The 13,911-nt window shown below is 36.7% G+C and overlaps 1 protein-coding gene across 15 annotated transcripts in view; it reads right to left on the minus strand.

Moving 5' to 3' along the window:
* The window catches only part of LOC126764541 (endothelin-converting enzyme 2), a 1,258,369-nt gene that overhangs the window by 1,149,830 nt on the left and 94,628 nt on the right, over positions 1-13,911 (minus strand). For 13 of the 15 annotated variants that reach the window (XR_007668060.1, XR_007668059.1, XM_050482233.1 and 10 more), the window contains one exon: positions 4,845-4,910. The exons of 1 other annotated variant lie outside the window; for it this stretch is intronic. Coding sequence is in view for 11 of the 14 variants with exons in the window: in XM_050482233.1 (XP_050338190.1) it covers positions 4,845-4,910 (66 nt within the window). In the remaining 3 variants the exon portion in view is untranslated. Of the gene's footprint in view, positions 1-4,844; positions 5,051-13,911 lie in introns of all 15 variants that reach the window. One more of the 15 variants, XM_050482232.1, reaches the window with a different exon arrangement.

The raw sequence follows: 13,911 nt of genomic DNA on the forward strand, positions 1-13,911 counted from the left end.
AAAATAAATCAATTTTACATAAATTTCGTAAATATTATGACACAAAGTCATCATATATTTTTATTTTCTTTGATAATTATGTTTTTTGACTATGTTATAGAAAATTTAATATTTGTTATCGACATATTTATTTTCATTCAAGTGTAAAAACATCTCTGAATAATTAAATGTAATAGATTTTGTGACTGTCACTTACAGAATAGCAATATCATCTCAAGTCTCAAAAATTGTCTCTAACTTAAAATCTCAAATTTAGAGACTTGAGACTGTCTCAAGTTACAGAATCGCACGGTTAGTCTCTCCTGTTTTTATCGGTATGTATCCATTATTGTTCGATACGTCCTGTAGGTCGATGGTTTGAGTCTTGAATGTTGGGGTAAGTGTTGCCATCATTATGATCCATTTAACCATCAAAAAAAATTACATTTATTTAATTGTAGCTTTGATTTTGGGGTTACTCTTGTCTTGGTATTTCTTCTTAGGTCTAACGTGAGCTTTATAATATTTATGTCCAGTTTCTGTTATCTGTAAGTGGTCATCATCTATTTTTTCAGCATTAATTTTCCTGTAATTTCTGTGATTTTTACCCCCTCTTATCTCTCTAATGTAATTTGGTCTGCCTTCTAATTCTATATCCTTCCGGTTTTCATTTAACTTCTGAATGTACTTTTCTTTCTTTGAATTTATAAGATCATGAATTTCTTTGTATCTATCTTCATGTACTTTGCCATTTACAAAATCAATCGGTTTGATACCGGTCGTGCTATGTATTGTATTATTATAAAAACCTATTATTCTTATCATTTTATCTTATATACTTTCGTCTTTGTTTTCTTTACCGTGCCTTAACAAGCGTATGTGCTCATTGATTGTGTTGTGTAGTCTCTCAATGTCGGCGTTAGACGTATGGTTACTATTGGAAGTATAGTGAATATCTATGTTCTCCTTTTTCAAAAATTCTTGCATCGGTATAGCTTTAAAGCCTAGTTCATTATCCACAACATTTTTATTTACTTTCCCATAAGTATTGATTATCAGCAAAAGTTTTGTTTTAAATTCTGTCCAACTCCTACCGTTTATTTGAAATGCTAACGCGAACTTCGAAAATTTATCAATTGCTGTCATAAAAAGTTTCTTACGTAAAGTATAAAATACGTCTATATGTAATGTTTCCAGAGGTTTGGATGGAGTTTCTGTAATTTTGTAAGGGATCTTCGGGGGTTTCCTATCGTATTTTTCTAAGTTACAAATTTCACAGTTATTTATGAACTGAGTTATCCTTTGTTTTAATTTAGGATTGTAAATTCGCGTAATTAATTCTTTATATACTGCCTGAATTCCTCTATGGTTTTTGTCAAGATGTTCGTTTTTAATAATTTCGGTTAATCGATTTTCGTCTTCTATGTCTTCCGTCATGAGTGTAGATCTAAGTACTTTAAAATTTGGGTTATTTGAAAATAGTTCTTCGTAAACAGTTTTAAACATAGTATAAAATTCGTCTTCGATAAAAATAGCATTCAGTTGTGTTGGATTAAAATGATTCTTTAGTATTGTAATTGCTGTTTCCCTGTCCATTTCCTTCATAGAAATTATTCTTCTTTTATTTGTAAAAACAGATTTATTTTTTATTCTTAATGATCCAGAGGTAGTTTTCATTATAACTACTTGATTTTTAAACATATTAATTGGTGAAGTAGTACTTTTTATCGTTCCCCTGTTGCACTCTAGTGTATTAATGCTGGGTTCAATTTCAATCCTTGACAAGGCGTCGGCATTATTATTCTTTATTCCTTTCTTGTACCTAATATCATAATCGTATTCAGATAATCTTAATCTCCACCTAACAAGTTTTGAATTTGGTTCCTTTATAGAAAAGAGCCATGTCAGTGGCTTGTGATCTGTCTCTATTATAAACTTACGACCAAAAAGGTATGGCCTAAAATATTTTGTAGCCCATACGATTGCCAATAATTCCTTCTCTATTGTGCTATAATTTGTTTCATGCGTATTAAGGGTGCGACTGGCGTAGCATATTGGATGATTATCTTGCGAAAGTAGCGCTCCCAAAGCGTAATTACTCGCGTCCGTTGTCAATGTAAATGTTTTAGAAAAGTCTGGGTATGTTAATATTGGATCATGTGTTAGTAGGGTCTTGAGGGTGTTAAAACTTTTTTCGTAGTCCGAGTCATTTATATTTATCTGTGAATCTTTATTTAAGCACCTAGTCATTGGTTTAGCTATAGCCGAGTAGTCCTTTATGAACTTCCTGTAGTAGCCTGTGAGCCCTAAGAATTGCTTGATCTGTTTTGCTGTTTTGGGTATTGGGAAGTTAACAACGCATTCTATCTTTTTAGGATTGGGCTTGACTCCTTCCGTTGTAATTGTGTGCTCAAGGAACTCTGTTTCCTTTTTTAGAAATTCTGATTTATCTAGCTGGACTTTTAAATTTGCCTCCTGTAATCTTGCGAATATAAGTCTAAGTGAGTTCATATGTTCCTGTAAGGATGTTGAAAATATGATTATATCGTCCAGGTATACTAGGCAGATTTTGTTGATATAATCTTGGAGTAGATTATTCATCAATCTCTGGAACGTTGCAGGGGCTGTTTTTAGTCCGAAAGGCATTCGCAGAAATTCATAGTGCTCTCCTTCGACACTAAATGCAGTTTTGTGGATGTCTTCTTCCTCTATCTCGATTTGGTGGAAACCCTTCGCCAGATCGAGTGTATTAAAGTACTGGCTTCTTCCCAGTTTTACAAGAATCTCGTCTATGTTCGGGATGGGAAACTTGTCATCGATCGTTACTTCGTTCAGTTTACGATAGTCGATTACAAGTCTCCACTTTGGTTTCCCGCTGGCATCGGCCTTCTTTGGCACGATCCAAATTGGGGCTGAGTAGGGAGAATTGCTATTCCTAATTATCCCGTGTTTTAACATTTCTTGGATTTGATCTGTGACTTCTTCCTTATGTACGTATGGGTACCTATATGACTTAGAAAATATAGGTATGTTGTTTGTAGTTCTAATTCTATGTTTTATTGCTGAAGTAAATGAAAGTCTTTCATTTTCCTGGTAAAAAATATTACGATATTCTTTTATTATTTGCAACAATTGTGACCTTTCCTCGGGGTTCAAGTGCCCTATTCTAATTTGGTCAGCCAATGGTTTAGATTCTTTATTTTCGATTATGTTAAAATTTTCGTGATCTACTTTTTGCGTAGTCACCCGATTGGTTTCAGATAATAAGTTTATCTTTGCTTCTTGATTTCTTACATTTAAAATTCCCTCTCTTACAATGTTTCCGCTGTTTTCTTCCTTATAATATACTAGATCAGAGTCATCTGGTACTACTATCTTTCTTTCATTTAAGTTTTCGTTTTCGAAGTGCATAGGGAGTGTCTTGTTACCGATCTTTATTTCGTTCTTTTTATAATCGATACAGGCATTTAGTGGTCTCAATATATCGTTACCTATTAGACCCTCAAAAAAGTTATGAAATTTTATTATATAAAACTCTATTGGTTTATTAGTTCCAATGTCGCTAAATTCTTCGAACATGGGTACTATTGCCTTTTTGTCAACGTAAATTCGATGTTGGAGAGTTTTAATTAAAAGTGGGCTAGTTGGATGAATTCTTTTGGGGTAGCAGATACCCGGATTTAAAATGGAGTTTGTTGCGCCTGTGTCTATTATAAGTCTTATAAAACCTTTCTTTGTTTTTATTATTATAAATGGGAATTTATTCTTGAGGTTGATTCCTGAAAATTTTCAGCCACTTCTATTTTTCCTATGTCCATAGGTTCCGGTTGGTTTCTGAAATTTGGTCTCTGGAAGGATGGGTTTTGAGGACTAGGGTTTTGTGGGTTTGCTTGTTGGTATGGCTGGGATTGTTGGTAATTTCTTCCGTTATTTTGGGGCATTGGTTGGATGTTCCTTCTGTTGAATAGTTGTTGGGAATTCCCGTATTGTGTTCTATTCTTACTGTCTTTTTTATTGTATTGTGTATTGTTTCTATAGTCAGTATTCCTATTACTTGAATGAGTTTTAAATTCTGTGCTGTTGTTCACGTTATTGTTCCCTGTATGTGTGTACCCGGCTTGGAACAGTATGACCATAGCAAGTCTTCTGGGTTCCTACAGAAAAGGATTGATTTCATTGGTTCAGGAAGTTTGTTTTTAAAGATTTTGAGGGCAGTGCGCTTGTTGTTCATCGCACTCTCTCTAGTTGCTTCGGTTTCTCCTAAAATGGTTACTAATTTGTTATTTAACCTGTGTAACCTGGTTTTCATGTCGTTGTAAAAATATAAAGTGTTTGTTCTAAAGGTCACGCTTCGTAATTCGTCAAAGAGTTCTTCGCAAGAACGTCTATCCCCGAAATTATTCTGTAGTATGTTTTTAATCTCTGTCCATGAGGTCGCGTGGCAGTTTATTTCCATTGCCTGTCTTGCTCTTCCTTTCAGCTTTGATTTTATTAAGTCCGAAAAAACTAGTTGGGACAGTTCGTCATATGTTTGTAGGTGTGGGTGTATTCGGTTAATAAGTGTGGTGAATGTCTGCGGGTCTCTTGAGTCGCCACAGAATTCAGGTAAGTTATTACCCTTTTTTTTATAGGTTCGGGAGGAAGGAAAAAGAAATTCTCTCTAATAATATGTTTTAAATAATGTTTCTTTGCTTGGGTTTTTATCAAGGTTACTTTATGTAGGAACTCTTTCAAGTTTTTGATTTCTTGTTTTCCAGACGTATATTTTAATTTTCTTTCAATTTCTTACTCTATGCTAATTTTATCAGTTACATACAGTTAATAATAATAATAATAATATATAATATAGTTAATCGGATTCTCACTTTCTGATGTTGTTGTTGAATATTATATTGCTGTCTGCCTGGCTCTGTGTTGGGTTTGAAGTTGATCTGGATGTGTTTCCAAGGATGGAAAAAATATTGTCACTATGTTGAGTTTAAAGTTGATTAGGATGTGCAGTTGGTTTCTGGTGTTGTTGTTGAATATTATATTGCTGTCTGTCTGGCTCTGTGTTGGGTTTGAAGTTGATCTGGAATTATCATCGATAAGAGTAAATCTTTTTTACCCTTTTCTTCACACCCTTTTTGTATTATTTTCGAAAAATTTTTATGTTTTGAAGGATTCGTTCTTCAATCTTATGAAGTTCAAATGTCACTCTCCTAAACTTTTTCGCAAAAATTATATTGTATGCTTAGAAGATTCGTTCTTCAATCTTATGAAGTTCAAATGTCACTTTCACTAAACGTTTTCGCAGAAATATTTTGTATGTTTTAAAGCAGGCCTGTCCAACATACGGCCCCCGGGCCACCATCCGGCCCGCCATCTCTTATAGTCTTTGGGCATCCCAGTTGTATAGGCCTGAAACACGTGATGGATAAAGTAGAGTAAGTAAATAAGACAGTTAATTTTATACGCGCAAGAGGGCTTAACCACAGACAGTTCCATTCTTTTCTGGCTGATGTCGGTTCAGATCACGAAGACATTGTGTACTTCAGTCGCGTTCGCTGGCTCAGCAGAGCAGCTACACTAAAACGATTCTATTCCCTGCTGGACGACTTAAAGATTTTTCTTGGCAACAAAGACTAAGAAATTACTTTCCTTACTGATGAGGAGTGGTTGGCTGATCTGGCTTTCCTGGTTGATATAACTAAATATCTTTCTGATCTTAACTTGAAACTGGAAAAAGGGAAAGACCAACTATGCACACAGTTATACGAACACGTTCTAGCTTTCACATAAAAGCTTTTGTTGTTGGAAAAGCAGCTGGAACAAAAGCAGTTGATTCATTGGGAGACCTTATCTACAAGAAAGCAAGATACCTTGGATTTTGACAAGTACGTGTTGATGTTAAAAAGATTAAGGAACGAATTTGACGACAGATTCGCAGACTTCAAATCACAAACTCTCTGCATGAAAGTGTTTCAAAATCCATTTGATGTTGAAATTGAAAGCGCTGCGCTAAATTTACAGCTGGAGTTAATAGAATTGCAAAGCAGCTCTCATCTAAAAACAGCATATAATAATTGTCTTCCAAACTTAATTGAATTTTACAAAAAGTATATTACACCCAGTCAATACCCAAACCTTACTAAGCTGGCTATTCAACAAATTTCTTTATTTGGTAGTACATATGTTTGCGAGCAGCTGTTTTCTCGCATGAAATTTAACAAATCAAAAACCAGATCATCTTTATTAGATAGCCATCTTAAAGGCATTTTGCGCATAGCCACTTCTAAAACTCCAGCTGACATAGATGCGCTGTGCAAACAGAAAAAATTTCAGACATCTCATTAATTAGATTTTAAGAATAAGAATATCTTTATATGCTAAGGACATAGTTACATTAATAATAATATATTAAGATTTATATGATGTTGCTTTTTATAAATAAATAAATATACCAAAACTGAAGGTCATTTTATTTTATTTTTTGGCCCGCTACGGTTATGAAAATGCTAAACCTGGCCCTTCACAAAATTATGTTGGACGGGCCTGTTTTAAAGGATTCGTTGTTCTTTTTTTTTCTACCCATTACGAATATAGAAATATTCAATATCCTTTCTTATGTAACTTGATTTTAAATTTTTACACACAAGGATACACGGGTATCCTACCGACTGCGCCACTTTTTTCACCGAAGTGATGAACAACGACAAATTAAACAACTGAGTTCAAGGTTTAATCGATAATCAGCCTTCCGTTTTATTTTGTGCTTTCTTAAATACTAATATTTTGCTTTCTTGCAATAACTTAAAAATAAATGCTTGCGTAAAAATTCTTAGGAAATGTGTCTTGTGCATTTTGCAAAGTAATACAGTTAATAAAGTTATTATCATTTTGTTAACTGTTGCATTTTCGTTAGCGGAAATGCACTTGAATGAACAATAAATACAAATTATTAAAATTCTTCGGAGTTGTTGACTGTTGCATTTTCGTTAGTGGAATTAGTGGTACATTTTATTAACTATTGCATTTTCGTTAGCGAAAATGCACTTGGACAAACAATTCTTTGGAAAACTCAATTAATAAATATTCGTATTCTTTGAAAATAGTATTCTTTATAACAACACATCTCATCACTTTTTTCTCTGCGGACACAATCAACGGCACAAGATATGTAAACAAACATATTTTCTTTAAATACATACATACAAATGTGCATATGTAACTTTTTAACAAAGGAGAATACCTTTTTCCATTCCGCTTTCTCGCTCTCTCGTGTTTGCGAAAAAATATAAGTACAAGTATACTCAAACATAACAGTAATTAAACTCACAAAATACTTTAATTGGAGCAAATACAAAAAAAAAATCAGTTTCACAAAATATAAATAAGTTTATGAACACAATGTACAAATAAATACATTATTGGTATATCTACACTTGTACATACATTCCTATACATAACTATATTCAAAGCCGACATTGGCAAACATCCCGCAATACCTCTTATTCTTTGTCAAACAAAAACAAGCAGGACTGCACAAAAAAAAAATTAACACACATAATGTATGTACTTATATTAGCACAAACATTTCGTGCATATTTAAGCAAAAAGCTAATTCATCTCTTTAACAAAAACATAATCATAAAATCATACAAACAATTTGTGCATGCTAGTTTAAAAAGCGAATTGATCTCTTCAACGAGCTCTCAGTTGCACAAAATATATGTACTTACATACGTACATACGCATGGGTGTACCTAAATACAAAACATTCGGAAATCGAATATTTTAATAAATAAAAAGCGCGGTTTCTAATAGTAATTTACTATTGAACCATTTACTCAAAATAAAAAATAAATAAAAATAACATCATTGCAAGAATACATATATAACACGATATTGATAAAAATACGCTATTTATTGATATAATCCCGAAATTTACATAAAAGAGTATTTACTTTACATACTTTATCGCTTCATATATGTTGATACTAAAACTCAGTTTACTTTGAGAAAAATTTTATTCATTTTGAGAAATATTTTAATACACAATACATCAACAATGGCTCATAATGACAGAAATCAAAATACACCTGCAGGACCTACACGCTCAAAACTGGTTGTTAAATTCATTTCACAAAGTGACAGTTTAATAATATACTGCACTAGATTTGCCTCCTCACCGATTCACGAAAACTCTGAATCGTTATTAGAAATAAAAAGCCAAAATCCTCAAAATTTTTGGTCTCGCCTCCAGGCGGCTCATGACGCCATGGTAGATTCTGACCATTCAGAATTGTTCAAATATATTGAGCAGGCTTATCTTCGCCAATGCCGAGGCAATACAATACATATGTACATGAATAAACACATAAATATACATGCATATATATGCAACACATATATGTACATACATACATGAGGCACGTATGCATTTAAATGCAATACGAATGTACTCAAGATATGTTATATAAACATATTTACTTAGGTTTGGGCAATTGATTACAAATGCACTTGTGCACTTGAAAGTAATCCCAAACCATACAGCATAAACAATGATGAGATAAAAGATCTTGTATGACAGCACATACACACACACATGTATTGCATTGTATAGTTGAAAACAACCCCATGTGGTGTGCCGTACATACACATATACATATTTAACTAGATAAGTAAGACTTAAAATAGTATATAAGGTAAACAATATTAACAATAAAATCAGAATGAAATATTTCTCACTCAATGAAGATCGTTTTATTTCCCCCCACCAGAGGTAAGGAATAAATAATCTTTTTTGAGTTCAAAAGTTTGATCTTACAAATCAAACAGTTTGATGTTATAATTCAAACATTTTGGTCCTTCGAGCCGGATGAAGAGCTCGGCCAAAATCAAAAGGCCCAGGCAATATACTTAGTCTTGTTCAAAATACAGGCAAATTAGAACAAAAATAATTGTAAGACGGGTGTTCCCGCATATTGACAACATAAAAATAATAATTGCAAGACGGGTGTATATTCTCGCATATTAGCAACATAAAATAAAGAGAATGAAATAATTCTCAGCTCAGTGAAGGTCTTTTCATTTCCCCCCACCAGTGGTAAGGTTTGATAAAATCTTCATTGAGTTTTAAACAAGAATTTTAAATCAGAATTTTAAATCATCGGCTTACGGTATTTACACAAACTACTTAGATCATTATGAAGAAACAAAAGCTATGATTTCCGTTCAATTAAAGCTAATAAAAACAATTTCACCTCCTCCAAATCCTGGAGTAGAGCTGCCACAAATGCAACCATATCCAGGGTCAGTTCAGGCATCCACCTCGAGGTACCCGCATGTGACACAGAAAAATTTTATAGAGGTTATGAAGAATGGTCGTCCTTCCCGGACATGTTTACAGCCGTTTACATCAACCATCCAAAATTATCAAAAGCACAAAAATTGTATCACCTCCGATACAAAGAAATAGTTAAAGAGTTCGCATTAAATTACGAAAATTTCAATATGGCTTGGGAAGCTCTAAAAGCTAGATACGAAAACGAAAGAATACTGGTCGATACACAAGTAACGACACTAATAAACTTGCCAAGAATTAAAAAAGAAACAAGTGTAGAATTCATCAAACCAGAATCCACTGTTTCAAATTGTTTCTCGGTTCTATCGACACTAAAAATTCCCACAGACAATTGGGATCCTATTCTGGTTATCATACGTACCGCCGTATTACCAGAAAATTCGTTACTTTTGTGGAAGCAGTCGCTCTCATCAAGAAAAGATGCCCAACGTGGAAACAAATGGAAGATTTTCTGACTACCCAATATGAAATTGCGGAAAGGGTAGAAGAAAAAAATCAAAACTAAGAACACTAAACACGACCAAAGTAGAAGCTTCAATAGACCCCAAGCTAGAAGCAAAAAAATTTAAACAAAAGCTCTTACAAAACACAAACGTTCACATCCGAACAAAAAGAAAACAAACGTCATGCGAACTAAGTAAAAGAGGGCAGAAACTTATATTTTGCGAGAAGATTAAAAACTTAAAAGTTAACGAACGAAATACTTTTGTCAGGTCAGAAAGATTTTGCACAAATCGCTTGTCACATGAGCATACATATGCAAATTGCAAACATACTTCATTATATCACATATCCCCTCTCACACCAAAAAAGCGCTCATACAAAAAAAAACACGGGTTAATTGCAAAAGCAAATCCCGAAACCCAAAATTATAAAAATTGCCAAAGACACCATGTTGCTCAAAGGCACAAAAAGCTCAAACGCTGCACAGCGAAGCACAAAGTGAACTAGTTATCACCATACCAAATCATGTTGAGTATAATACAAAGAAATACCTTAATTCACAATTAAGGAAATTTCGAAAGTTAAGAAAACTTCCCCCTATAACGAACAAAACTCTAGAAGATCAGTATTGTGAAGACTTCTCTAAAGCAACAATTTCTCGATCAAATAATGGCCGGTACGTCGTACGACTACCACTAGAGCCACAATTTTCCAATACTCCACAAATTGGTATAAAGAACAAAGTCTCTAAAGGAAGTTAAGGGATCACCATACTCCCAATGCGATATAGTGAAGCGCCTACACTTACAAAAGGCAAAAGTCGCTCTTATCGCATCTATCCCAGCTCTTCATATGGGTGGGTTAAGGGAATCAGCTATACAAAGCATCAAATTAATTATGATTAATTCTTTATTCCAAAGCCGTTCTCCATTCACGGCAATTCTCTCGCAAGATCCCTCAAATTTCATAGTCCTAACTCCTGGTCTAAGGAGTACCCATTCTGGCCATATCTTGTAATAAGTTAATAAAATAAATAAAAGTAAACAGCTTTTTACTATATAATAAGTCGTCAAAACAGGAAAGGAAATTACTACCCCAAGCTCCACTTCTTCTCCTTCTTTATTGGCGTAGACACCGCTTACGCGATTATAGCCGAGCTAACAGCAGCGCGCCAGTCGTTTCTTCTTTTCGCTACGTGACGCCAATTGGATATTTCAAGCAAAGCCAGGTCCTTCTCCACTTGGTCCATCCAACGAAGCGGAGTGGAGGTCTTCCTCTTCCTCTGCTTCCCCCGGCGGGTACTGCGTCGAATACTTTCAGAACTGGAGTGTTTTCGTCCATCCGGACAACATGACCTAGCCAGCATAGCCGCTGTCTTTTAATTCGCTGAACTATGTCAATGTCGTCGTATATCTCGTACAGCTCATCGTTCCATCGAATGCGATATTTGCCGTGGCCAACGCGCAAAGGACCATAAATCTTTCGCAGAACTTTTCTCTCGAAAACTCGTAATGTCGACTCATCAATTGTTGTCATCGTCCAGACCTCTGCACCATATAGCAGGACGGGAATTATGAGTGACTTACAGAGTTTGGTTTTTGTTCGTCGAGAGAGGACTTTACTTCTCAATTGCCTACTCAGTCCGAAGTAGCACCTGTTGGTAAGAGTTATCCTGCGTTAGATTTCCTGGCTGACATTGTTGGTGGTGTTTACGCTGGTTCCAAGATAGACGAAATTATCTACAACTTCAAAGTTATGACTGTCAACAGTGACGTGAGAGCCAAGTCGCGAGTACGAAGACTGTTTGTTTGATGACAGGAGATATTTCGTCTTGCCCTTGTTCACTGCCAGACCCATTTGCATTGCTTCCTTGTTCAGTCTTGAGAAAGCGGAACTAACGGCGCGGATGTTGAGGCCCGGCATACGCCAGCAACTGCACAGTATTATAAAAGATTGTACCTGATCGATTAAGTCCTGCAGCTCGAATTATTTTCTCCAGCAGCAGGTTGAAGAAGTCGCACGATAGGGAATCGCCTTGTCTGAAACCTCGTTTGGTATCGAACGGCTCGGAAAAGTCCTTTCCGATCCTGACGGAGCTTTCGTGTTGCTCGACGTCAGTTTACACAGCCGTATTAGTTTTGCGGGGATACCAAATTCAGACATCGCAGCATAAAGACAGCTCATTTTCGTGCTGTTGAAAGCAGCTTTGCAATCGACGAAGGGGTGGTGTGTGTCGATTCTCCTTTCACGGGTCTTTTCCAAGATTTGGCGCATAGTGAGTATCTGGTCGCTTGTTGATTTTCCAGGTCTAAAGCCACACTGATAAGGTCCAATCAGTTTGTTGACGGTGGGTTTTAATCTTTCACACAATACGCCCTATACAACCTTTTACGCGATGTTGAGGAGGCTAATCCCACGGTAATTGGCACAGATTGTGGGGTCTCCTTTTTTATGGATTAGGCATAGCACACTTAAATTCCAATCGTGGGGAATGCTTTCGTCCGACCATATTTAACAAAGAAGCTGGTGCATGCTCATTATCAGTTCTTCGTCGCCGTGTTTGAATAGCTCGCCCGGTAGGCCCCCGCCGCTTTGTTGGACGGGTAATTGCTATTCGAACTTCTTCATGGTCGGGCAATGGAACTTCTGCTCCATCGTCATCGATTTGAGTATCGAGTTCGCCTTCTCCTGGCGTTGTGCGTTCACTGCCATTCAGCAGGCTGGAGAAGTGTTCCCTCCATAATTTAAGTATGCTTTGAGCATCGGTGACTAGATCACTTTTGGGGGTTCTACACGAGTTTGCTGCTCCGGTTTTGAAACCTTCTGTAACAATATTTTTTTTATAGAATTTTCGAGAATTGCCCCTGTCGGTCAGCTTATCAAGCTCTTCGTACTCACGCATTTCGGCCTCTTTCTTCTTCTGTCTACAAATGCGTCTCGCTTCCCTCTTCAAATCTCGGTATCTATCCCGTCCCGCACGTGTAGTGGTCGATCGTGACGTTGCGAGGTAGGCAGCCTGTTTTCTCTCCGCTGCGACACGGCACTCCTCGTCGTACCAGCTGTTCTTTTGCACTTTCCGAAAACCAATGGTTTTGGTTGCAGCTGTACGTAAGGAGTTTGAAATGCCGTCCCACAGTTCCCTTATACTGAGTTGTTGACGAGTGCTCTCTGAGAGCAGGAGTGCAAGCCGAGTAGAAAATCGTTCTGCTGCCCGTTGTGATTGCAGCTTCTCGACGTCGAACCTTCCTTGTGATTGGTGGCGCGCGTTTTTTGCTGCACAGAGGCGGGTGCGAATCTTAGCTGCAACAAGATAGTGATCCGAGTCGATGTTAGGACCTCGGAGCGTACGCACGTCTAGAACAATGGATACGTGTCTTCCGTCTATCACAACATGATCGATCTGGTTGGTGGCTTTCCGATCCGGAGACAACCAGGCAGCTTGATGTTTTTTCTTGTACTGAAATCTATTACTACAGATAACCATATTTCGGGCCCGGCGAAGTCGATCGCTTTGATGCGGATTGTGGCTAGACGTTCATTCAACGGAGTGAATGATAGTACTCGGGGACGGAGTCTCTTTCCCAACACGAATCCCACACCAAGCTTAGGTTTTTTATATGTCCACTGTAGTAAATGCCACAAGGGCCTACTCGTCTCAGTCCTTGTCCCGTTCATCGCATTTCTTGGAAGCCGTTGATGTCAGCCTTTATTTTCACGAGGACATCAACCAGCTGGGCACTATCACCTTCCCAATTGGTCATGGTCGTTATCAAAACGGGGGTTTCTCTTCCGAGGCTTGTTGTTCCTTTTCATTGGGGGTGTTTTTTTACAAGGCTGGTCCCAAACCCAGCGCATAACCCTTTGTAGGGGATGTTTCGCCTTCTCACTTTAGCTCGCCATCGAACGGATGTTCTTAGGCTACCCAGAGGATACTTGGTCAAAGACCGGAAGTTGTGAGCTGCTTGAGCCATGTGTAAAAGAATCGTTTCTGGCCACTCCCAAGTGAATGGCGATTAGAGAACTTTCCTCACTTGCGTGAACTGCTACATATGACTCCATCCACTGCTTACACAAAATACAAATTTATATTAAAACCAAAATCGCTTCTTACAGCTAAATTTTTGCGCTCTCGGCTACTCTAC

This window comes from Bactrocera neohumeralis, unplaced genomic scaffold, assembly GCF_024586455.1.
Source record: "Bactrocera neohumeralis isolate Rockhampton unplaced genomic scaffold, APGP_CSIRO_Bneo_wtdbg2-racon-allhic-juicebox.fasta_v2 cluster09, whole genome shotgun sequence".
Taxonomy (NCBI): Eukaryota; Metazoa; Arthropoda; class Insecta; order Diptera; family Tephritidae; genus Bactrocera; species Bactrocera neohumeralis.